The following is a 27,420-nucleotide window of genomic DNA, read 5'->3' on the forward strand; positions in this document are numbered from 1 at the left end:
GGCAGAAACAAGCTTCCATTGGTGAAGCAGTTCTTAAAAAAAATGCTGCAAATTCTTTGGTTTTCGAGCATCTTCTGCACATTTGATGCTCAGGAAGGCAACACAGTATGCTAAGAACCAAATGGATGTAGCTATTGTTATCAGGAGGATTGGTGTGAGTTGTTAATATTTTGCTTCTGGAGGACAGAATGTACACAGTATATTCATACACAAATGATTAAGGAATCTTTGAGCAAACTTCGGGTATCATTTGAATATCTCATTGCTGGGCAGTATCCTGGTTTTCAGTAATGAAAATATGGTCCCCCTATAAGAGACCTGTTGCTCACTGCAATCTAGATCCATATTAGAATATCATATTAATAAATGCAGGATGACTAAATGATATACAACTCATTTTAATATACTGTATATATATATATAGTGAAGTTAATAGATGTAATTTCAGGAGGAGTATGCCCATCTAATCTTTCAATTAATCTTTCAAAAAAGCTAACCTCTTCCCCTTTTTAGCTCCTGCAGCATCCCTCCTCCTCCCCTGCTCCTCCTTTTGTACAATGTTGTACACCACATTGGTGGTGGTTGAGGAGAGATCCCTGACACGAGTGTAAAGCGCTTTGGGTGTACAGTAGTACATATGAAAGCGCTTTATAAATGACTCATTCATTCATTATTTTATTCATTCAATTTGCCAGTTATAGGGGGGCAATCGGAGCTCGGGTAGAATATCCTCTCTGAGCCCTTCTATAGCAGACAGCAGGCCAAATCTGTTCACCACTTCCACTAAGATTATATGGGCACACAAACTCGTGAAATGTATAATGGAGAAAGCTCTCTCTAATTATGCTGTTAGCCACTTGATAAAATAATCTGAGATGTGGTTAAAACATGGTAAATCATTTAAACAAGTGTTAAACAATAAGGCTAACTGTGTTGAGCTGGAGAACAATCATTAGTTTCTGTCCATTAATGATCCAAACGGTTGCTCGACTATCTAATAAAACCCATCAGATACGAGGCTTTGGTGTTTTCCTTTCGGTAGCCCGGATATGACGTCAATAACGGGCAACGGAAGGACACGGTCCATAACACGGATAAAAATCGATGATTTCTCTGGATTTAAACATTGCTGGAAACTTTTAGGATAATGTCATTTCACAAGTCAACTAAATATAATAGTGTTTTTTGGATATTATTCAGTCTACAAATCTTACATATTGTGCCTTTAACAGATTATTGGTTAAAATACATTTAAATATTTAATATAAATACATATATTCATATTTTAATGATTTACTGGTCTGATAGCTTGATGAGTAATTGTAAAGTGTTAGAAATATCAGGATATGGCTGCTGTTTATATATATATATATATATATATATATATATATATATATATATATATATATATATATATATATATATATATATATAAATATAATATCTGAATTGTTTGATGGCCATGCATGGGGAAAGATTAAGAGTAGGTTTAATCCTAAACCCAAACTTCCCTCCTGGTTTTAAAATTATTCTCAGAATTTCTCATGAGTTGCCAATGATTGATTATATCGCTTCCTTGAATGACTATCTGTGTGGATCTGTGATATTTATGTCCCTGTGTTTGTTTGAGTAAGAGAGGAAGACAGAGAGAGAGGCGTGAAGTGCAGAAATGCATGTTTTTTGGGGGTGGGACAACTTCCAGGTCACACACACGCATGCACGCACCAACGCACACACTCACTCACACACACACACACACACACACACACACACACACACACACACACACACACACACACACACACACACACACACACACACACACACACACACACACTAACCTCTATCTAACCCTGCCTGAGGTCGGAGGGTGACAGCTTTGAGCACTTCATTAGAGTGATGAAACTGGAGAAAATTAGAGAGGGGAGGAGAAAAAGAGAGGAAGAACGAGAGAGAGAGAGAGAGAGAGAGAGAGAGAGAGAGAGAGAGAGAGAGAGAGAGAGGGAGGGAGGGGGAGAGAGGGAGGGAGAGAGTGAAGGGTGAAATGAGAAGTGTAGCATGCAGATGGGGCAGAGGAGGAACAGATGTGGAGGGGTGGGACTCGACAGGAAATTATTGTATGGGGATCATGTGGATTGGCCGGTTTTGCTGCTTTCTGTCTGCTTCCGCCGTATCATGGCTTTATCTCTTTTTTTTCATTTATTTCATCCCAGCTAACAAAAATATGGTCTAAGAGTTCTTTGCCAATGACGGAATGAAAACGTCATATCTGAATGTTTTTTCATGGTATGCAATCATTAAGGAAACATTTCATGTTATCATCCAGCAAACATTTTGAGAATGTAACATTTGAATGGTTTCTAAACATTTTGAAATAAGTAGTAAGATTTTTTTTTTGTTTTTTTTTTTGTGTTTGTTAAAGTTAGACGAACGTCCAACGGAAATGTTTCAGGAAAAAAATGCTGCTTTATTGTGATGGCCCACTTTTGAAATTCCATTGTAGGAACTTTGCAAACACATGTCAGCTGTCATTAGAGTATTATTCGAGTATTATTAGAGTATTTATTCGAGTATTATTAGAGTATTATTAGAGTATTTATTTGAGTATTATTAGAGTATTATTAGAGTATTATTAGAGTATTATTAGAGTATTTATTCGAGTATTATTAGAGTATTATTAGAGCATTACTAGAGTGTTTATTAGAGTATTATTAGAGTATTTATTCGAGTATTATTAGAGTATTACTAGAGCATTACTAGAGTGTTTATTAGAGTATTATTAGAGTGTTTATTAGAGTATTATTAGAGTATTATTCGAGTATTTATCAGAGTATTATTAGAGTATTTATTAGAGTATTTATTAGAGTATTATTAGAGTATTATTAGAGTATTACTAGAGTGTTTATTAGCGTATTATTAGAGTATTACTAGAGTATTATTAGAGTATCATTATAGTGTTTATTAGAGTATTATTAGAGTATTATTAGAGTATCATTATAGTGTTTATTAGAGTATTATTAGAGTATTATTAGAGTATTATTAGAGTGTTTATTAGAGTATTATTAGAGTATTATTAGAGTATTACTAGAGTGTTTATTAGAGTATTATTAGAGTATTATTAGAGTATTATTAGAGTGTTTATTAGAGTATTATTAGAGTATTATTAGAGTATTACTAGAGTGTTTATTAGAGTATTATTAGAGTATTATTAGAGTATCATTATAGTGTTTATTAGAGTATTATTAGAGTATCATTATAGTGTTTATTAGAGTATTACTAGAGTATTATTAGAGTATTATTAGAGTGTTTATTAGAGTATTATTAGAGTATTATTAGAGTATTACTAGAGTGTTTATAAGAGTATTATTAGAGTATTATTAGAGTATTATAAGAGTGTTTATTAGAGTATTATTAGAGTATTATTAGAGTATTATTAGAGTGTTTATTAGAGTATTATTAGAGTATTACTAGAGTGTTTATTAGAGTATTATTAGAGTATTACTTGAGTATTACTAGAGTGTTTATTAGAGTATTATTAGAGTATTATTAGAGTATTATTAGAGTATTACTAGAGTATTACTAGAGTATTATTAGAGTATTATTATTTTAGTGTTTATCAGAGAAATGTACTGGTAATTTTCCGCCAGTACATTATGCAGTAATTTTACAGACATTTCCATTAACCCTTAAAACACAAACTAATGCAATGTGTAATTCAAAGTACAGGTAAAACACCTGTAAAAAACAATACGGAAAATTCCTTCATATTTATACATTGTGCCCTATTTTTACGGACTTGTTTTTTACAGTGTAAGGTTAGATCTATTACAGTTAATCACCCCAGCATTTTTAAAGTCTTTTACCGTTAAAATCATTACACGATCATTATTGGCTGGAGTGAGCATGGTGCTGTCATGAAATAAAACAGAACACAGGGTCTCCAGATGTGTCTTGAATTATTTAACTTGACACTCTTAAAATGGTGTGGGATGCTGAACATTGATTACATCTCTTCTGGTGTGAGAACCTTTCACTTTACATTTGGAATATATATTTGTTTTGTTTGTCATTAACACTTATTTCAACACTTTATATAACACATATATAACACTTTATTTTAACATGTCCTTGTTGCATGTATTTATAACTATAAATTATGCTTAATTGCATGGAACTAAGCCCAAACCAAACCATAACCCTAACCTAATCAATAAGTATATGTAGTTATTACTTAGAGGTGGACAAATAACTTCATTACTTGAGTAAAAGTAAAAGTACTGCTGGTCAAATATTACTCTATTACAAGTATCAAAAGTAAATTTCCTTTTTTATGCCAACGCATTATTTTATTATTGTTGTATAAATGCACATTATGCCATCATGGTTTAAGCCAGTCAGTGACACTCCATCTGACATACTAGCATACGACTAACTTAAACTCATTTAAATACTTGAATAAAAGTTACAAAGCTCTTTATAAAGCTGCTGTCACTTTAAGGCCGAATGCACAGATCCAATACACTGATACACATCTGATATTCTCACACTGTTCACCTTTACTTAAGACATAATCGACTTTGTTTATGTGAATACTCGCCAAAATGTACATTTTGACATCTGTCTTCTTCCATTTTGCTATAAACTATAAATCAAAGTTCAAAAAATCCTGTGAAATCATTGAACTTCACGAGACTCTACAAGAGTGATTCCTGAAAGGCCTTAAAAACCCAAAAACCTTTTAAAGAAAATCATCCACTGACTTTCAAAGCCACTACAGAAACGACTTTTGATGTCAAGGACCTTGATAGAAATGTAGAAAGTACGATATTTGTCTTTCAAATGTAGTGAAGTTAAAGACATAAGTTTCCCGAAAAAATGATACTCAAGAAAAGTACAGATACTCAAAAAGTGTACTTAAGTACAGTACTCAAGTAAATGCACTTAGTTACTGTCCAGCTCTGCACTGTTACAGGACACACTTCCTCGTTAGTGTAGTGAGCATTTAAATACCAGCAGTTTGACTGACTAGTCTGCTGCCATTGGATTTGTCTTATTGTTGGAGCTTGAGCTCAGTGTCACTGGTATGAGTCTTTATTCCCTCCGTCTTCCACCTCTCTCAGCAGTTGCTGAATGAGGAACCTTCATAATCTACTAGTAGTGATTTACGGCTACTCTTGAGAATTACTTGGGCTTTTAATGGATTTATTGACCTCCTAAGACAATAAGGAAACTTATTAATAAGCTTACAATTAATATCTGGACTGGGGAAAAAATTGGAGGCATTTATACAGAGAAAAATGAATATGACTGACAGGATAACAGATCTGTACAGGTCACATTAGGCTGTATGCAAAATTTACATCAAATAAAAGAGCATATGGATTGTGCGCTTATTACAATAATGAAGAAACAATGGAACATGGCATCTCATACTGCATAGTGACAGCAAAACACATTTTACAGGCATAATAAAAGGAAAAGTATTTGTCACTATAATCTATTGGCCGCGTGGAATCAGAATAAAAACTATAAACAAAGATAATACAGATTTATTTTGTCTTTGTAAACATTAATGACATTTTTTTGTGAGGGTGGAGCCTACCTGGTGGCAGACAAGTACAGTTCAGCAGTGCACAATAGCACTTGTTATGTTTAAATTTTATTTTAAAATATAAAAAAGGTTTACCTTTTTTTCTCACGCATAAGAAGAAAAACCAAAATTATGAGATACACTGATCAGGTATAACAATCGTGTTGGTCCATCTTTTGCTGACCCCTTGAGGCATGGACTCCTCTAGACTCCTGAAGGTGTGCTGGTGTATCTGGCACCAAGATGTTAGCAGCAGATCCTTTAAGTCCTGTAAGTTGCGAGGTGGACCTTCACGGATCAGACTTGTTTGTTCAGCTCATCCCACAGATGCTCGATTGGATTAAGATCTTGGGAATTTGGAGGCCGAGTCAACGCCTCAAACTGGTTGTTGTGCTCCTCAAACCATTCCTGAAGCATTTGTGCTTTGTGTCAGGAGCATTATCCTGCTGGAAGAGCCACAGCCACCAGAATACCGTTTCCATGAAAGGCTGAACATGGTCTCAGCAATGCTTAGGTAGGTGGAGCGTGTCAAAGTAACATCCACATGGATGGAGGACCCAAGGTTTCCCAGCAGAACATTGGCCAAAGCATCACACTGCCTCCGCCGGCTCGCCTTCTTCCCATAGTGCACCCTGGGGCCATGTGTTTGCCAGGTAAGCCACGCGATCCGTACGCTTGTCCATTTTTCCTGCTTTTAACACATCAACTTTGAGAACAAAATGTTCACTTGCTGCCTAATATCTCCCACCCTCTAACAGGAGCCGTGATGAAGAGCTCATCAGTGATATTCACTTCACCTGTCAGTGTTCATAATGTTATGCCTGATCAGAATTGCAGGGTTAGAATTCTCAGTTGCAGAATTGTATGTTATAACTGTAAATCTATTGTGCCCATGTAAACAGCATATATTTATGTAGATGTATTGTTTACATGAAATCCATGTTTTAATACACTAATAATCGCCGGTTTGAGTTTTCATCAGTCCAATTCAATTCAAATGAGCTGTATTGGAATGACTTGTAAAGTATTGATAAAGCATTGGCCATTACATGAGCAATGAAGAAAACAATCATTTTATAGTACATAAAAGAATACATCAATAAATCATAAACAAGAAAAGTATTAATAATGCAAAACAACCATGTGCATACATTCAGACATGTTAAGATGTAAGAATATTTTTTACTTTAGTTTTGTCCTGTCTGACTCCCTGCTGTTGTGATCAATCTGGCGTTTCCCCAAATATCATATCATATCATATCATATCATATCATATCATATCATATCATATCATATCATATCATATCAATCATATCATATCATATCATATCATATCATATCATTTCATATCATATCATATCATATCATATCATATCTCTCTCTCTCTCTCTCTCTCTCTCTCTCTCTCTCTCTCTCTCTCTCTCTCTCTCTCTCTCTCTCTAATCTCACTCCGTTCAGTTGCTGGCGGTAATGCGCACCATAAAGCTGCTTTGCAAACCCAGTAGAAGAAGAAGAAGATCCCAGTATGCAACGCGGTCCCATCGCGCTTTTGTTGCCGGAAGACCCTCTGGAGAATGAACTCAAAGACAGATATTGAGAGGTAAACCACAAAATAACGCGATAAAATAAGATCTAACGCGCGCTGTGGATACAACGGATAAATTGAGTTTGCCTCCACAAAATCTTAATGAATGGAAGAAATACTGATTCATGTTTTTCATAGCACAAGAAATCAAGCACTGTAACTAAACGAACTTCAGTCAAACAGACGTAATGGTGTAACGTTAGCAGTTTGTGTGTGGCATTAAAAACCTGTAACATTTAACGATACCTATATTTAATGTAATAATTGTAGTAGGCTATAACATTGGGTGTATAGTCCTGACTTCCCCATAATATAATTGCATTTAACTAGCAAATAAATATAGTTCTGTAGAGCAGTTTAGGGTAATGCAGATCAAATTTAATACAGCAGTTCATAACCAAAATGAACTATTCACTAAGCAGTGCTGATAGGTACATTAATCTGTATTATATAATCAGATTCCAAAATTTACTCATCCTCAAGCCATCCAGGTCGATCTTATGAAGTTAAAATATCTATCTTCCGGCGGACCGCCTTCCTTATTCAACTAATGCAGAAAGTGTAGTGCCTCTTCTCGCATTGCTTTGCTTCACATAATGTACATGCACTTATAACAAAGAATGCCATATTTTAGTTCACTTTGTATCTTTAAATTCATATGGTACAGATTATCCTCTTCATTTATCCTGTTATCGTATTCTAAAAGTAGTCAGATTGATGTGTGATCTAATGGATTATGTTACACACTACAATTTTTGTCATGTAATTTGGAATTAGTAACCAACTACATTTAGTAAGTAATCTACACAACACTGGTTATGTTCATTTCAAATACTTTCCCACCTGATTAAAGCTCTTGCAACAAGCGTTCATGGATATGATTTCATTAAAACAATCAAAGCCATGTTTGCAATAGCCGTGCCAACAATCTGTTTAAACTGAGTTTATTAATTTCATTTGTAGGTTGGAAAATGGAGAGGCATCTCAGGGAAAAGATCTCATCGGTCTGCCCGGGCCGGATGCTGACCTTTTCTTTAATAGCTCTACAGTTGCTTCGAGGTTCCTGCAGGCTGAACTGGAGCTGAATGCAAGGTTACGGACACTGTCGTTTGGAAAATTGGTGCGATACACGTACAACCCGCTTGAGTACGCCTGGGACACACACCGATGCTACGTGGAGACGTACTGTCAGGAAGGGCAGAGCGTTCTGTTTCTGGGCATGAACCCAGGGCCGTTTGGCATGGCACAAACCGGGGTCAGAAGATTTTCATTCTTTATTCTCATTGCGTAATATCTATGTTTGCTCAGTAAAGAAATGAAGCCTTACACATACACAATGACAATTCTGCAGTTATTTGCTCATTCCCATGTTTGTAAGTCAAGGCGCTCAAAGCGCCTCCACACCAAACTCGCTCATCCATGTCTTTATGGCCTTGCTTTGTGTACTGGTGCACAGTCCATTTACCATTTTTACCATGTTGGGACAGGAAGGGGCCATGCTCAAACTGTTCCCACAAAATTGGGAGCATGAAATTGTCCAAAATGTCTTGGTATGCTGAAGCTATATATATATATATAAAAGGACTATTTGTTACTATTGTAAGATTACACCGTTTTCATGTTATTTTCATAATTTCTCATGGTTTTAATAAAGCAACAAGATCTATAGCAACTTTGGTAATTTGATGGAAACTGTGGTTAGCAATTTTTTGAAGGACAAATTTGCTGAAAATACACACTAACAGTGCTTGACATTAACTCCCGCCTCCCCTCATCACTTGCTTCATTTGCTCCAGATGAATATTGATGCTGTGGCTTGAATTTCGCTGTGGGATTGGGCGTATTGCACATAATTTTACTCATTCCCGCAGAGTTTTTGCTCACACCCAAAGTGCGCGCACATGAACTAAATTGAGATATTTTTCGCTGCTTATTACGTTTAAAGGTGCACTATGCAACTTTCCGTCCACTGGAGGGCGCCTATTCAAAACAAATCGTAGTTTGATGATGCAAAGTGTGAGCGCAGTATCTTGGGACATGTGGTCTTCACCTCACAGCCGGTGAAAAATAGGACTCGGGCAGAAATCACGTTCATGCATGCGGTTATTAACGTTACTATAGTGTAAAGCAGAGCAGGACCGAGTGTTGAAGAAAAGGAGCACGGCCTCTGGAGCGATTGTTAAACAAATACCCGCCTCGTGAATACCGGGACTTTTATTATGACGGGACGGGACACAGTCGCCGGGCGCTCGCACTGATCCGCTCTTCCGGTTATGGTTTTGAGGTAAAGGAGCTCTGTTTATCATATTAAATACATTTAAGTGTGTTTAAAACGATGTTATGACTTTACTCCGTGCGTTCAGTTGTTCACACTGCTAAGAGTAAAGCGCTCCTGCCAAATAAAAGCCTAAACCGAGGGTAGCGCAGATATGACGCAATTGACAGGCGACTCCCTCAAACGCAATGCTGAAACGCCCCTGTCCTTAGTTAAAATGGCAATTTTCTCACAATTTACAAATAGTTGGAAACATCTGGGATATTGTAGGTACTCAACTGAACTAAATATATAACACTGGCCTAGTGGTTTTTGGATATTTTACTGCAAAAATACTACATAGTGCACCTTTAAACAGTCAAATACACATTGTATTGACGAGTATTCACGTTAACACAGTCAGTTTTGTTTTAAGTGAATGTAAACAGTTGAGACAGAAAATGCTTGTGTAACAGTATAATGGATCTGTGTGTCAGGCCTTAAAGTGACAGCAGCCTAATATTCCTGCTGCCAAATTATAAGATAATATTAAAAATATCAATATGGCACTTTTTCCCCATGGTATTAATGTCAAAATTGTGGTCAGTGAAAATGCTTTGGTTACTTTTGAAAAGCACTAATAGCCACAGTGGCTGGTGAGCAAAAACAGCCCTGGACGCTAGTTACCGTTAGTTGCTGGAGAAGGCAATTTATAAAAGAATGCAAATCACTCTCAATCTCTTTGTTCCTTAACAAGGTTCCGTTTGGTGAGGTGAAAGCAGTTCGCAATTGGCTGAAGATCACTGGAGCGGTGGGCCGTCCAGCAGATGAGCACCCGAAGCGACGAATCACGGGCCTCGATTGCACTCAGAGTGAAGTGAGCGGAGCCCGTTTCTGGGGCTTCTTCCAGCAGCTCTGCGGCGAACCTCACAACTTCTTCCGCCACTGTTTTGTGCACAACCTGTGCCCTCTCATCTTTATGAGTGAGTCTGGCAAGAACCTCACCCCACCTGAACTCCCGGCTGCGGAGCGCGATGCCCTTTTGTCCTGTTGCGATAGCGCTCTTTGTCAGGTAGTCACTGCACTGGGCGTCTCAATGGTGGTCGGAGTGGGCAAGCTTGCTGAGCAACGTGCTCGACGTGCACTTTCAGAAGCAGGCATCACAGTGAGGGTGGAGGGCATCATGCATCCGTCCCCTAGAAACCCACTGGCTAATAAAGGATGGGCAAACATAGCTCGAGATAAACTAGATAATCTGGGCGTGTTAAGTTTGCTTACCAGATGATGATGATGACAGCTACTACCTCATACTCATTTTAAAATTCACCAAGCAACGCTTTTGAACCTTACTATTTCCATTTTAAATTACTTAATGTAATGAGACATCGATGGAAGAGGTAAGAGATGTTAAGCACATTAGGGGAGTACTTTATCACTTTATTTTATTTCTTTTCGTGTAATATTTATCAGTATGTGTGTATGTTTATGTGTCTAGAATTTTTGATGGCCCTTTTTTTAGGTTCTTTTGTATGTTAAGATGTAAAGTTTCACAAATATCTGATTTTATTTTATTCTATATGTGGTTTTTATTATTGTTTAGGGCTGTCAAATTGATTAATCACACTTAATCTCATCTAACATAAAAGTTTGTGTTTATATTGTGTGTGTGTGTGTGTGTGTGTGTGTGTGTGTGTGTGTGCGTGTGTGTGTGTGTGTGGGATGCAATTATGTTGGATGCAATTGATCGCATTAAATCTATTTGACTGCCCAAGTATTTATATATACATTTGGAGTTTGTTTCTGTAATTTATGACATTTGTGTACCTAGAAAAAAGGGTTAAACAAACGATTCCATATAAAACTAATAATTACAAATGTAAATGATTCAATTTGTCCTAACTACTGTACATACTGTTTGTAAGTCTTTCAATTTAACACACTAAATAATCCTCAGTGAGTTCAGGAGGATGTTTGTATTGAGCTTAATCTCATTTTTTCTTTAGATTGTAATTTCATTCTGTGGGGTTAACCTTCAATGTCGAGTCAAATGTGTAGGTGATGGCAATAAATTCTACCTCTTGTTCATCACCATCCTCTGATTTTGTGTTCATCTGTTCATCAAAGTGTCAAATGAAAGCAAATATATTCATCATGTCTGATGTGATTTTAAGAAGCTTCTTTCTTTTTGGCATGAGGGTCTGTTACCTCAGACCTTACAAAACAGTACAAAACAAGCACATGGCAAAATATAGATAATATGAAAAATAATGAAAAACCAGCCATGTATATTAGTTGAAGGAAGGCAAATATCTTTACTCGATCTGGATACACAGAGCAAAGCAGATTTTTTTCCTTGATACATGTATACATTACTCACGTCTTCGTAGAGACTCAGGTGTGCAATTGGGTTTATTCTGTCATCAGTCCGCAGGATCGAGTGAGTCTATCAATTGTTGCCCATGATTGTGTTTAATTTGTGCATATTCAGTTTAGCCCAGATCTCGCACAGCTAACACACACACACACACACACACACACACACACACACACACACACACACACTCACTCACTCTTTAAAGGCACTCAATCTTTGCGTCTGTTGCTGAAACGGGCCAATCCCAATTCTACTTTATACATCTTCGCCTACCCCTTCCCTTTGCCCTGAAAATATTCCCCTATGAAATAGCACAGCACTACTACACCGTTCATCATATGTCGTCAGTAGCTCCTACGTCAAAGAAGATGTGCCAATGTTTATCATGTCTATCAGTTTATAGAAGACAAAGGAGACAACAATATCTTTGACTATTTTTGCGCTGTATTTTGATTTGAAAATGTATGAGCCTTTGGGTTTTCTCAGGATTCCCTGGTTGATGCAGAACATACAAGACTGGTGGGTCATATTGCAATAAGCACGGAACTGTATAAGCACTGTTTGTTTACATCGTATTCACCTTTCATGGACGTAACCACATGAAAACTAAAGTGTTGATACCGGATGTGAGATAAAAAATAAGCAAATTCCCTGCCACTGGACTTTTATTTCTGACAGAGTATGCAATCAAGTTAATGAGTATCAGACATGAAAATAATACACTATATTGCCAAAAGTTTTGGGACGCCTTCCTTAACCTGCACATGAACTTTAATGCCATCCCATTGTTAATCCGTAGGGTTTAATATGGAGTCAGCCCCTTTGCAGCTCTAACAGCTTCAGCTCTTCTGGGAAGGCTTTTCTCAAGGTTTAGGAGTGTGTTTATGGGGATTTCTGACCATTCTTCTAGAAGCTCATTTGTGAGGTCAGGCACTGATGTTGGACGAGAAGGCCTGGCTCTCAGTCTCCGCTCTAATTCATCCCAAAGCTGTTCTATCGGGTTGAGCTCAGGACTCTGTGCAGGCCAGTCAAGTTCCTCCACACCAAACTCCTCATCCATGTCTTTATGGACCGACGCTTTGTGCACTGGAGCGCAGTCATGATAGGACAGGAAGGGGCCGTCCCCAAACTGATCCCACAAAGTTGGGAGCATGAAATTGTCCAAAATGTCTTGAAATGCTGAAGCATTAAGAGTTCCTTTCACTGAAGGGGTCAAGTCCAACCCCTGAAAAACAACGCCACCCCATTATAATCTCCCCTCCACCAAACTTTACACTTGGCACAATGCAGTCAGGCAAGTCCCGTTCTCCTGGCAAACGCCAAACCCAGACTCGTCCATGTGATTGTCAGACTGAAGCGTGATTGGTCCCTCAGAGAACACGTCTCACTGCTCTAGAGTCCAGTGGCGGCTGCTTTACTCCACTCCATCCCACGCTTTGCATTGCTCTTGGTGATGTAAGGCTTGGATGAGCTGCTCGGCCATGGAAACCCATTCCATGAAGCTCTCTACGCTGTTCTTGAGCTCATCTGAAGGCCACAGAAGTTTGGAGGTCTGGAGTTATTGAGAGTGACCTATTCTTTGACAAATGTGTGTAGAAGCGTCAGCATGCCTATAGCGCTTGATTTATACACCTGTGGCGTTGAAGTGCTAAAATCTAGCTAATCAAAGTCTTCAGGATTACTAGAAATGTCCAGGCAGGTGAGTTGGAGCTGGTTGAATTAAATCTCTGCTGGCCTTGTGATGCGATCTTGACTAGGTGACCTCCTGCTGACCTCCTGGCAGCATCGAGACATTGAGCATTAGCCCCTGTTTAATGGCTGATGCTTTCCAGAGCCATCGATACAATGACAAACGAGGGCTTGGTTTAATAAAGCAGAATTATACCAGAGAGAGGGGGAACCGGAGTGACAAATGAAGAGGTGTGGAGATCCGCTGAAGAGAGCTGATGAAGAGGAAAAGAGGAATGCAGAGAGCAGGACGGCCGAAGATAAATAATATCATCATTCTTTATTACTTCAGAGCAGCTCCGGGAAGAACACACACGAACACACACGAACACACACGAACACACACACACACACACACACACACACACACACACACACACACACACACACACACACACACACACACACACACACACACACACACACACACACACACACACACAACACACACACACACACACACACACACACACACACACACACACACACACACCAGGCATAACATTATGACCACCTTTCTAATATTTTGTTGGTCCTCTTTTGCTGACCCGGCGAGGCATGGACTCCACTAGACCCCTGAAGGTGTGCTGTGGTATCTGGCACCAAGATGTTAGCAGCAGATCCTTTGACATTTACATTTACATTTACATTTGAGTCCTGTGAATTGTGAAGTGGCGCCTCCATGGATCGGACTTGTTTGTTCAGCACATCCCACAGATGCTCGATTGGATTGAGATCTGGGGAATTTGGAGGCGAGTCAACGCCTCAAACTGGTTGTTGTGCTCCTCAAACCATTCCTGAAGCATTTGTGCTTTGTGTCAGGAGCATTATCCTGCTGGAAGAGCCACAGCCACCAGAATACCGTTTCCATGAAAGGGTGTTCAAAATCACTTTGTAACTTAAGTTACTAATGTAACTTTCTGTTCCTTCCTTAGACCACTTTACTGACCACTGCAGAATGGGAACGATATGAGGAACGTTTCCCCCTCCCTTGTAAAGGAGTATAAGCGTAATGTTTTCCATCCTAACTGTGCATTATTATATGGCTAGTTTATTTGCATTTTGCATGGCAATTTTTGGCCGTCTGTGACCTTATCAGAACAAACCTGCAACCAAGCAATGGCACTGTATTAGGATCTTGCAAAATCATGCAAATAAGCAGAAATTGATACAATCAAATAATGTATTGCATATCAACAAATAGTTGTAATGAATATACTTCATGGCACTGGCATGTTTAAGGTTTTCCTAAAAAAAAAAGAGAAATTTAGATAATAATTCTTAAATAATAATAATTGCCTACATTTTATTTATATAGCACTTTACATTTTTAAAGACAATCTCAAAGTGCTACAAAGGAGGTAAAATAAAATAAAGCAGTTCGAGCAATTAAGAATTAGGTTAAAATTAGCTACCAACTAAAATTAACACAAAAATGTAAACACTAAAAGCAATTTAAACAAGGCCTCAGATGTTGAGGGAGGGCTTCCACAGAAGGCTCTGTCCCCGGCAGTGCGGGTCTTTATCGTACGGGGATGGAGCCGATGAGGGTTTGTGGAGCGGAGAGAACGGGCTGAGATCTGTGGAGTCATGAGTTTGCTGTGGATACACTGGTGTGTGAGGAGGGAAACTTTACACTCGATCCCAGTGGAAATAGGAAGCCAATGTAGAGACTGAAGAATTGGTGTGAAGTGTTCATACACTCTTAGAAGAAAAGGTTCTATCAGCGATACGTATTTGTAACCCCTAAAAGTTTCTATAGAACCCTTTTTAAGTGCCAAAAGAGTTATTTCTTGTCATTATAGAACCTTTTTAGCTTAAAAGGTTGTTTGGAGTTAACTCTAAATGCTATTTTTTTTTTTTTTTTACCTTTTATGCTAAAAAGGTTCTATTATGACAAGAAAGAACTCTTTTGGCACTTAAAAATGGTTCTATAGAAACTTAGGGGTAATTAATTGAGATTTCTTACAGCTCTTACAGGTTGTTGGCCTTGTTTGTTTCGTTGCTTCTATTGCTCTCCCCTTTTTTGTAAGTCGCTTTGGATAAAATCGTCTGCTAAATGATTAAATGTAAATGTAAATGGTTACAAATACATAACGCTGATAGAACCTTTCAGGTTAATAACCTTTTCATCAGGATCCTAGCAGCACTGTTCTGTATGAGCTGGAGCTTCTGGATGCTCTTGCTATGAATCCCAAAGAGAAGAGCGTTATAATAATCCAGTCTTGAGGAGACAAAGGCATGAATTAAATTTTTAGCATCATGAAGAGTGAGTGAGGGACAGAGTCTGGCTATATTCCTGAGGTGACAAAAAGATAATTTGCACAGATATTTAATATGGACCTCAAAGGTTAAGTGTGGTTCGAACCTCACGCCGAGATTGGTGACTATAAATGATAGAGTTATGTCCTGGCCTGGCCAGAAAATGTAATACAGGTTATGCTGGATGATCTGATCTGATGAGTCATTCATTTAATTTTAATTTTTCCATCCACAAAGAACAAGAGGAAATACACACATCAAGTGTGGCTATACTGAAGAGAATACAAACAGCAGGGGAATAGAAAAAAATGAAGAGTACACACACACACACACACACACACACACACACACACACACACACACACACTGTGCAATAAAAATACCCATGGTAATTGTCTTCTTGCAATCAATCACAATTACAAATGAATACACAGTTTATGCATAAATACGTAAGTACAGGTCAGCACATTTATGTTACATAAATGTGCAGTAATTCAGAAGGATATTTCAAGAGTTCTAAATTCATTTATGATCGTCAATTGCTGAGTCAAAATGAACCGGATAAGTCGTTAAGAATTGGCTCTGTGAGTACAACACTAATCACGCTTGCTCTTCTTCTTCTGCTTTATTTATTGATGCTTTAACGTCTCCTCTAATTCTAGCTCGTCTGTGTTTTGATAGAGTCATTAAAGGAGCTCTAAATGAACTGCAGCGACGTCATGCTGTTCTGTACGTTATTTAACATATCCTTCAAAACAATATTACAAACCATCAATAACAGCAACAGATACGGTCAGGGGAGGGATGCGCTAGTTTTACTCATTGCTCGGCAAATACATTTTTAATATAAAGATCACGGGTAAATAAATCTAATATAAAGGTCATGGTTTAACATGCAAAAGCATGCATGGCCACTGTCTATTTATGAATTGACAAGATGTATTTTGATGTATATATGTGTATAAAAGGAAAGTTGAGTTGTTCAAAACAGCATGCGCTTAAAGACACTGAGGCTTTTTTTAAAACATCTTTTAATTTTGAGTGAACTGTAACTTTAAACAGTTTACTGACAGTGTAAAGACCATTGAAATCATACTGTACTTTAAAACTGAATGATTTTGGACTCGGCTTACGGCTGTTTAGATGAGGAAAACTAACACTTTTACTGTTATATATTGGATACAGTTCAAGTTCAAGAGTTTTTATTTGTCACATACACAGTTTTACAGAATACAACCGGCAGTGAAATGTAAACAGGTCCGCTCCATGGACAGCAAATAACAATTAACATAAAAAAGCACAATAAATTATAAAATAGGAATAAGATAAGGTGCTATATATATATACATATGTAGAATTATGAATAAATCAGGTAAAAGAAATAAGAGATGTGGAATAAGATAAGTGAGATAAAGTAAACTGGAGACTATAAAAATAAATACGTGGATAACAGAAGTGCAGGAGTGTAATGTGCAAACAGCATTATAATGAGTAGTTACATGAACACAAGAATAAAGTGCAGTGCAATATCAGTGTGTGAGTTTGTTAATACTGAGTGAGGTGAAGTCACATGTAGTTAACTGACAGCGTTCAGGAGTCTGATGGCCTGTGGGAAGAAACTCCCAATATGTGCAGTCATTTTACTGCCCATATTTGTCACAAATACACAAAGATTAATTTAATTTACTATGCAGTTATCACAAAAAAAGATTTGTAACCATAGTTGTAAAAAGTGAATTCCTTGACCACATAAATATGATCTAACACATTGGTTCCCAATCCCAACCCTGGTCCTGGAGTTCCATTACCAGTAGACATTTTGGATGTCTCTCTTTTATCTGACATTACCATTTCAGATCTTTAAAGGGCACATATTATGTCATTTTTACATGTACACTGCAAAAACTGCTTTTCTTATTTAAATCTCCACTGTGTGATATTTTCCCCCATCTAGCGGTGTAAAGCTATATGACCATCCAGTGAATAATAGTTTCTGTTCCTTTCAATTCTGATTTCGTTTTAACTCCTACGGTGGCCGATTTAGTCCAAGATTAACATGGATTCCAGTTCGACCTCGTCCATAAGTGCCATCGAGTGTTAAAACGCGAAAGGCGAAGCTTGAATTTACGGGTATGTCCCTCTCTGGCTAATGTACTTTCAAGATGGAGGGCCAACATGGCGACCGGCATTCGAACCCCTCACCCGTATGTGTTTTCAATGGCATATTATAAACTTACGAGAATACTTTATTACTTGAAAGAAGTAAATATACATTAATGAGCACATATATTTTTGAAAGAACTAAGTGTTTTTAGCCAAGAATAAACTAAAAAAGTTACACAGTGTAGCTTTAGTATTTTTGTCTTGTTTCTAGTCAAAATGTCTTGTTTTGGGAAAAATAACTCAAAATGAAGAGAGTTTTTGCTTAAAATTGGCAGTGTCCATCAACACTCGTGGGTGGGGCCTGTGAAATGTGACGTCACATTACCAGGAATCTACTTGTTCTAAGACACAGCTTATGCTTTATAAGGATTAAAAAAAGGAGTGGCTGGATGTACACACACTGCCAACACACATGTTCAAAAAGTGAATTTTGAATAATAGGTGCCCTTTAAGTTAGTAATTTGAACAAAACATTAAGCCACTCAAGTTATAACAACCACAATAACAAGGAACGTCAGGCTGTTTCTCAGGGTTAATTCTGTTAGAGGATGAAGCTCATGTAGCACCTGAATTTGAGGTGGCAATCGACAAAAATTTGAAAGATTGAGAGCAGATCTTTAACCTGTGGTCTTCGTGCAAATGCTCTTATTTGTTGCTCAGAATGTAATGAATGGCCAGCTTCGATGCGTCGTCACAGGTAGTGGTTGTAGTCAAACTCTCCTGGGTGTAAGCAGTCTGGGGCCACTTCAACCATTGATCCATTGTAACAGGGTTCACTGGGGGAAAATGCAATGTGATTTTAAACTTAGTGAGGGTGAATAATAAGCTCTCAGGTTAATATGCCTCATCTCGTTTACTTTCTTCCCCTCCCCTGCTTATTCAGCCTGCCTTCTCCAGTGCAGACATGATAGAAAAAGCTCTGCTGACAGTGGACAGTGACTCTGCTATAAAATGTATGTATATGTCACTTTACATGGTAGAGGCATCAAGGGATCATACATACATTTTGGATCAGTCTCCTTCCCACATGAGCGAATTATAGATTATCATGACAGAATATATGCTTATCAATGACTTGAAGATAGTAACTCCACATTAGCAACATAAATTCATCAACTAACCATTCAGAAATGTCCTTTCTCAGTCTATTGCTGCGTCCCAATTCACCTACTTATATTACGTCCTAAAAGTATGTACTCTTTTTGTGAAGAAAAAGTACATACTTTTGAGTGTGTAGCAGAAAAGTATGCAAGCTTTGGGACTAACTACTTCGCCATCTTTAACGGACTCTGTCGCTTAGTTACGTGCATCCCGTCACCGTTTATCTGCCCTGTCAATCATCGTCAGATTCGTCACAGTTCAAATCCTTCACATTCAGTTTAATCTCCTACCGTATCGGAGAGAAATGTAGCCGATCATTGATCTGCCATGTGTGTGTCTTTAATGCAGAGACTCTCCTCATGTGTTTGCAGTTTAAATATAATGATGCATTTAAAAGTTAATGGCCAAACGTGTCATTGCAAAAGTTCTCAATGCTGCTGCAGGTGAAATATAATGTGGACAACACTGAATAAATATCTTTTTGTCAGGTTAAATACTGATAATTGATCACTCAAACCTTTATCTAAACCCCTCCACTTAACCGTCGGACTCGCACATCTGTCATGTTTGTAGTTTTTTAACGCTTTTTATCCGCGTTTGTAGTTCTAATCGAATCCTCGTCCAACTCGCAAGGGGTTGTGGGTAATATCAGCCGTTAGAGTGTGCGTTAATCCGCACTTCAAATTCGGACCCGAAATAGTAAACCATCCGAGTATCTTTAAAATACTCTTTTCAACATACTACGATTTGGGACATACTAATTCTATTTTCGAGTACTATTTAGTTTGGATAGTGTGCGAATTGGGACACAGGGTATGTCACATCTGCTTGAGTCTATCCATCATTGTCCGACTCTAGTTTGAACATAAAAGTTTGAAGCTGCCAACATGAGCTCTTAAAGCTCCGCCCCCTTCTTGAAGGGGATTCAGTAGCAGCTCATTTGCATTTAAAGGGACACACAAAAAAGTGAAAATTTAAACATGCTATACAAATGATCTATGGGATATTTTGAGCGAAAACTTAACATAAACACTCCGGGGACTTCAGAGACTTATTTTACATTTTGTAAAAAGAGGGAATTTTAGGATCCCATTAACACAGGACATGAATGTATTTACAAATACTGAATCATGTACCTTGAATACATTACATCAGGGGTCTTTAGCCCTGCTCCTGAGGCCTGCAGAGTTTAGAACAGAGCATCTGAATCAGCTAATCAAGGTCTTCGGGATCTCTTGAAAAGTCACAAGCAGTTGCGTTGAAGAAGTTTGAAAAGTCCCCGGAAGCAGAGTTGAAGGGGGGGAATTTATATTTCCGCAATGCTCATCGATACTACATACACGCAACATGGCAACAGTTTGTTTACGCATGCATTTCTTCTAAAGCTGTGCAAAACACCTACATTTCAATATTTTAAGATTCCCTAACAACAACATTTTGGCCATGCCGACATTTACATTGCTACAATATGAAGGGAGTCCGTCTAGCATAAAACTGCCTTCGCACAATTTACTCTGCTACCCAAAAAAAAAAAAAAAAAACTTAAACTTAAACAAACAAAAAAACACAAAAAAGCTGATTATATATCCCAGATAACTACGAGGGGCAGGGTCGGATTTGGCCATGTATTCCAATAGTTCCCAGAAGTTCACTTGAGTGCTTATAGAGCTAAATCTAAATCTTTCCTTTTCCCCACAGACCATACATTACTATGAGTTAAAAGTTAAATATATATTTTTACTATATACACTTATGGTCCAATTATATTTTAGGTTTAGTAAATAATTTCCCATATTTGCCCCGATCAGTGAATAATATTTTTTACATTAAAAAAGACCCCCCACATCAACATCAAAATGCCTTACCCAAATCCAGTTTACTTCTTTTAATGATGCTTCCGGTAGTCATCTGTCTTCTGTATAATCAGAGGTGGCCAACCCTGCTCCTAAAGGCAACCATCCTGCAGTTCAGCTTAAACACTAATCAAATTAGCTAATGAAGGAGTTCAGGATTGCCAGAAAATTATAGGCATGCTTATTGACAATTGGAACTGAAGTTTGCAGGAAGGTAGCCATGCTATAAAAGAATAAATGAAGCATGTTAAAATGCATATGCAATGTCGACAGATAAGGTATATTTGCATTAGCCTTTAACAGACTGCAATTATTTTTCTCTTAAGACATTTCTCATTGAAAACATTTGCAATTATTAAACATGGAGCAAACCCAGATGGCCCCCCACAAACTGAAACAGATGTGAAGCTGTTAAATATGGAATTGAAACCTGTTATGCTTTCTCAAGCAAGCATTTAATTACCATATTAGGGTCATTGGTTGTAAAGGGACATATTTATCTAGCCTATTTCATTAACATTTTAGGAAACATGATTATTAACTTACTGCACAGTGAAGGAGCCATTTGCCAAAGCCAATCAATCAGTTCAGCATTTGGAGCCATATGACTGCTAGAGGTTTGACATTTGCTATCTGCTCATTTTGAGACGCAACTCGAACTCATTGTGTGTGATGCAAATATATCGAGGGTAACTTGTTAGCTTGTCCTACTATACAACTTGTGTTAATTGTGTAACATGCTTAACAAGAGTTGCCGGATAGGTTTCGTCAAAGTTCCGTTTCCTGACGAATCGGAAGCTTTTTTTGCAGTGGGGTTAAGGTAGTTGTGTTTGTTCAGTGAAGGTCCCCCGCCTGTATCTGTTTAACTAAACAGGAAACAACTGTGGTAATTTTAGATGTGAAGGGGAAAGCCATAAAGTTTTATGACGCGTTGGAGCAATAAAGTTTTACAAGTCTGTACTGTAAATAACTGAAACAAAAGTGGAGCCCGACAATGAATCCGCATTACAGCAGATGTCTCCTCTTGAGAACCACAGAAAACACCTCAGACGAGCGATCGCCATTACGCCCTTAAATAGCAAGGATATTATGAGGACATGTATTTAAGCAGAAGCAGTATTTTTTTTTTTTTTTTTTTTTAAATACACATCTATACACCTAACCACCTATTTATCAATGTTTTTTCCCAAAGCTGCCTTTTGTATGCCTGGACAGATTTTAATCGCATGTTGTTGTTTTTTTTTTTTTTTGTTTTTTTTGTTTGTTTTTTTTTGTTTGTTTTTAGCTACAGTACAGTCAAGGTGTTCCGACTGCGCCTTTTCGTTTCAATCTCACGAAAGTGCGTATAAATAGTAGTGTGCAATGAACGCCAAAACTCATATTGGCGTGTCTATGCCACGCTGTTTTTTCACACTCGTACTATTTATACGCATTTAGATGTGATCGGGTTGTTCAATCTGTGAGATATTTCTGCAATCAATTGTGATAAGCCTAATTTCCAGAGGGGCAATGCTAAACAAATGTTTGTTACTTAATAGTAAAAGACGTCTTAAAGTTGAGCATGTTAGCTCCTCGCTCACGTGAATGCAAAACGAGCTACAAAATATTAATTATAGTAGGCTAGTTATTATAATTGCCATTCGAGGTCACACTTTATTCGTGACCCTACATATTCATATTCACATAAGAGCGGATTTTTGTTGTTGTTGCTGGAGTTGTACGTGAATATGGCTGTTTTTATTACTAAAATAACTATTAATAAGATCGGTTATAAATAATTGCATTAAGACCAAATAGGCCTATGCTGTGAATTGTGATGACCAACTTAACATTGATAATCTTAGTAAACAAAACCATTCAAATTGCGATTAAAGAACATGGCAGAAAATATTTACACAAAATACTTTATAGGACACATATAATGTAGGCTATACTGAGGATCCTGATGCATTTTTCTGAGCGAACATGAAAATTTGAACGTATGGGGTTTTTAACCTATTCCTTAACAAAACGCATCACGAAAGTGCACAGACTAGAGATCTATCTATCTATCTATCTATCTATCTATCTATCTATCTATCTATCTATCTATCTATCTATCTATCTATCTATCTATCTATCTATCTATCTATCTATCTATCTATCTATCTATCTATCTATCTATCTATCTATCTATCTATCTATCTATCTATTTTCAAACTGGCGTGCTACTTCTGCCGGATAAAATTAAATATTTCAGTTAGCCTATCTATCAGGTACAGGTAGCATAATAAATTCATATAGGCTAGTCAAATTGATTTGACTATAGGAATTTATTATGCTAAATGATAGATTGCATAGTCTAAGATTGTAAATCTTTAAAAACACTGGTAAACAAATAGTTCAGTCTCCACACAGATCGGTAGGTTATCTCTGTAGGCTATATTAGGCGTAGGCTATAAAACAACATCGTCTTTAAAACAACTATCATTGCAGGGCAGCAAACATTTGGACATTCATTGACCGTTGAAAAGATGTCCCTCCGACACGTCCCGTGGATAAAGTCGAACGATGAATGCATTTGTAGGAAATCTTCTGTGTTACATAGCCTTTTTTTTTTTTTTTTTTTTTTTTTTTTTTTTTTTTTTACGGATTTATGCCATACAGCGACTATTTTTGGCCAGGGACAAGACGTTGCTGTCGGTGTTAGCTGAAATGGGGTTCGTGTTTTGAAGGGGAAAAAAATGATTATTTAATGATACCGTTATAAATTTAGCATTAGCGGACAGTTTTAAGAGCAACTGATGACCTAATGACTGTTATAAAATTTACTACCACTAGTTTTACTGTTTCTGAATAAGGTCTATAAAAACAAAAACAAAAAACAATGCAAAGCTAAAAAGAAGAAAGAAGAAAGACAAAAAAGACAACGAACACATGCAGCAGAAAGTGAAGAAGCAGCACAGTTAAATAGATGTAACCTTAACGTGTCCCATGTAAAGTTTCTTCATCCAAGGCTCGTTTCTGATCAGATTTGCCTTATGAATACATATATATATAACATATATGTTCCCCACAGGCTGGACCAAGGAGGTTTGTTCTCAGTGGTGATTTCTCTGAGATGTTGGCCGTTCTCTTACAGACTCGTTTTGTGTATCTTGGTTGAGATTTAGGATGCTAAAACTATTCTGCATTAGGTGACCGCATGTGAAGTGTCAGGTCTTCACAGTAGGCTATAATCGGATGCAGAGCCATTGTTGTGAACAGCGAAGGCCAGCGCATGAAGTCGTGTGGCTGCCAAAAATAGTCACGGTAGGAAGGCATAAATCTGTAGATTTATCACTGAAGATTTCCTAAAAATGCAAGATACATCCGTTCAACTTTCATTTTGGAACTATTTTTTCAACCATGACGGGACGTCTTTTCAACTATAGGCCGATTGAATTACTGCGGTTTCATAAACTGTATTTAAAATGTTATTATTTAGTCTACGTATTTGATTTGGTTTCCTTGATTGGCTTTGAGGTTTTCTCGACCCGGTTATAAAATAGGTTGAATCAGAAGCTTATTAATAGAGATGCGCAATATGATAGTTGGGGAGTTTATGTCTCGATGAAGAAAAGAGGGACTGAAGGCCGACAGCGTCCTCTGCTGTTACGCGAAGCATGGACAAGCCACAGTTCGGCATCGCAATTGAAAACTTGCCGCTAATTATTTTTTCCTTCAGAAATATGTTGAGGAGAAATGGAAAATAGGCCTACATACGGAACTCAGATCCTGTTAATAGAGCCATCACTTCATAACTTCAAAACCGTTTCTTAAGTTGGCTATTTCAATTCTTCTTGGTTATAAAAACAGAAACAGAGGCAGCATCACATGCTAGCAGCACAACTGTCAGGACAAAACCACACAAAGAAGACAACAATAGGCTTATTTCGTGGTACTTTTAACATTGAATTGAATTCGTTGAATACACAGATTTCATAAGAGCCTATACAAATGTATTTGTTAATTTCTGAATTGTTTGAACTGTACTGCAGTGAAAGACTTATAGGCTACTTTTGTCACTGTTGTTTTAATGGGGTTGTGTAAGTTAAGCTGACGTTAAATTTAATCGCCTTATTGCCTTCAATCATTCTGCATGTTGTAAACTGAAGGGCATGTTTAATTGAGACTTTGTTATGCAGATTTTAGGCCTACCTTCTAAATTAACCATCAGAAGTTTTTTAAGACTAGTCATGAGTGGACATGATCATGCGTTACATTTTAAAGTTTAAATTTCCTGGAAAATTGAGTGAAAAGTCTTAACATCATCTCAATATCACGATGCCAATCTCACCTTGTTATTTAAGGGTTGGATTTTATTGTCATTTTAAAGTTTCAAAGTTGCACACACGACTTAATAATGAACAGGAAAGGCAGTCGTTACATTCATTACAACTTTATTGAATATTAATGTGGGTAATTTTCAAGCATTGTATTCATTTTGCTTGTTATATTCCAAATTTTGAAAAAAAAAACCTATCATTTTTTTTTTTTTGCAGCGTATGGTTCTTACAGAACAGCACAAAGTAAAGAAAACCACAAAACTGTTTTTTTAATGAAAACTACACAAATGCTCATCAAAATTATTTGAATCTCATATATTTACAAACATTTACAATGTAGGCTACTTGTTATTATCGATTTTACAGTTTACGATAATAGCCTACATGATCATGTATAGCCTATTAAAAAATGAGCCTATTGGAATTTCCGTAATGAGTGTGGTCCAAATCTGCATCCCCAGTCCAACATCCAAGATATACAAATGACAATAATTGTTTTAAGAATAGTCCAACAAAGAGAAAATCAAATACAGTGAAGATAAAAATGTAGCTGTCGGTCCACCGTCCACTGGTAACATTTTTTGATTCACGTAATTTTAGAACGTAATTTTTTCTAATTAAACAGGTTTCCAAAATTTTCGGGAAATAATAAATGGAGAGGCAAATCAAGTTGCGCATCTATAATCGAAATATAACAGTTTTGGGTGTTTAATTGTGCAAATCATGAAAGTCCGACATGTATTTATCTCATTATTTTACACTGAATGCTGTAGATAAGGCGGTAAGGCCGTCAGTTCTGCTCCTTTTTCTCGGATGTTTCTCCTGTTTCTTCTTTGTCCGTGTCCTGGCCAGCTTCTACCGAGCCGCTGTCATTGAGGACGGATGTGAGATTGCTCTCCTTCTTCCACTTCATCCGGCGGTTCTGAAACCAGATTTTAATCTGGCGTTCCGACAGACACAACGCATTGGCGATTTCGATTCTTCTGCGTCTTGTCAAATAACGATTGTAATGGAATTCTTTCTCTAGTTCTAAAGTTTGGTATCGCGAATAGATTTGTCGACCTCGCCGTCTGTCGGACCCATAGCCAACTCCTGTTTAAGAAAAGAGATTATTTGGTTAAAATCAGAAGAGAAGGCTTTACATTTTGTATCCTAAAGCTATGTTAAAAAATGGCTGGCTAATGTAGATTTACTTATATTAATTACTGTCCCTTATTCTAATTAGATGTATTTTAACATTCTCGACAATAATTCTTAACGTTTATGTATCATTTGCAGTAGGCCACTGAATAGATTTGTTTGGTGACAAAAGGCATTTAGCGCAGGGTAAGGAGTTCCACCAATGCTTTATGGGGTAATAAAATGTGGGTTTCCCAGTCGTAAAAACAGGTCCGTCCTGCCTGTACTATATCTCTTTTATACTCACCACTGTGCGAGTTCATCCGCTGCATCCACGGATAAATTTGAATACTTCCTTTCGGTTCCTGAGACGCAGCCTTGCCTTGATCTGACGCGTAATCCTGGCTCAGTGAAGCCTGTGTTTGCCCAAGGCTTTGCCTGCAACTTGGAAGCACATCCTTGTCCTGGTAGAACACATTTGATCCGTACTCGTACGATCCTCGGCTTGACCCGAACATTACGTTTTCTTGCGGCGAATAGAACGGATTGGTGTATATCCGGTTTTGGGCCACGGCTGCGCCATATGGCGTGAAGTGTCGCACCGGGTCGTAGTTTGTTGAGCTGAGGGTTACATTGGACAGAACTTCTTGACCGCCGTTTAAATGGCACGAGAGCGGCGGGTTCGTAAAATAGGAATTCATAACTTTCCTTTAAACGCCACTTTTTCTCTCTCTCTACCTTCTCTTTTTCGCTCACGCACTCTTTATCCTTATCAGATATGTCTTATTTAAAGTCTCTTATAAATACTGTAAAATTTATTTCAGAACCCCAGCAGAGAATGTGCTCTCAGCCTTATGTTTCCAAATCTTCGCTATTGACAAGATGCCAAGATCTGCTGACCACTCCGATAAAAAAACAACAAGAAGCAGCAATAAAAGTATGAAATAATATATTTTCTTTGCCCTGTTACAACAGCGTAAGGAAAGGAACATAACGCATGCACACTCCTTATATTGAGATATTTAATTATTGATTCTCTCTCTCTCTCTCTCTCTCTCTCTCTCTCTCTCTCTCTCTCTCTCTC

The 27,420-nt window shown here is 37.5% G+C and overlaps 2 protein-coding genes across 2 annotated transcripts; one reads left to right on the top strand and one right to left on the bottom strand.

Annotated features, from left to right (window-relative positions):
- Positions 1–7,053: 7,053 nt before the first annotated feature.
- smug1 (single-strand-selective monofunctional uracil-DNA glycosylase 1) lies at positions 7,054–11,150 on the top strand. The gene is made up of 3 exons (XM_067431240.1): positions 7,054–7,190; positions 8,139–8,430; positions 10,187–11,150. The coding sequence occupies exons 1-3, from the start codon at positions 7,165–7,167 to the stop codon at positions 10,712–10,714; spliced, it is 846 nt and encodes a 281-aa protein (XP_067287341.1). The 5' UTR covers positions 7,054–7,164; the 3' UTR covers positions 10,715–11,150.
- Positions 11,151–25,316: 14,166 nt separating this feature from the next.
- Positions 25,317–27,186, bottom strand: hoxc6b (homeobox C6b). Its single transcript, XM_067431421.1, has 2 exons — positions 26,644–27,186; positions 25,317–26,309 (listed from the first exon to the last, which is right to left on the bottom strand). The coding sequence occupies exons 1-2, from the start codon at positions 27,035–27,037 to the stop codon at positions 26,008–26,010; spliced, it is 696 nt and encodes a 231-aa protein (XP_067287522.1). The 5' UTR covers positions 27,038–27,186; the 3' UTR covers positions 25,317–26,007.
- Between the last annotated feature and the right edge of the window lie 234 nt (positions 27,187–27,420).

This window comes from Pseudorasbora parva, chromosome 22 (genome assembly GCF_024679245.1).
Source record: "Pseudorasbora parva isolate DD20220531a chromosome 22, ASM2467924v1, whole genome shotgun sequence".
Lineage (NCBI taxonomy): Eukaryota > Metazoa > Chordata > Actinopteri > Cypriniformes > Gobionidae > Pseudorasbora > Pseudorasbora parva.

Excerpts from the sequence above, each read along its gene's own strand:
- hoxc6b (XM_067431421.1), bottom strand. The coding sequence starts at position 27,037 with ATGAATTCCTATTTTACGAACCCGCCGCTCTCGTGCCATTTAAACGGC. Across the intron at positions 26,310-26,643 it reads GCGGATGAACTCGCACAGTG|GAGTTGGCTATGGGTCCGAC; the intron begins GTGAGTATAAAA and ends TTTCTTAAACAG.
- smug1 (XM_067431240.1), top strand. The coding sequence starts at position 7,165 with ATGAACTCAAAGACAGATATTGAGAG. Across the intron at positions 7,191-8,138 it reads TCAAAGACAGATATTGAGAG|GTTGGAAAATGGAGAGGCAT; the intron begins GTAAACCACAAA and ends TTTCATTTGTAG. Across the intron at positions 8,431-10,186 it reads TTGGCATGGCACAAACCGGG|GTTCCGTTTGGTGAGGTGAA; the intron begins GTCAGAAGATTT and ends TTCCTTAACAAG.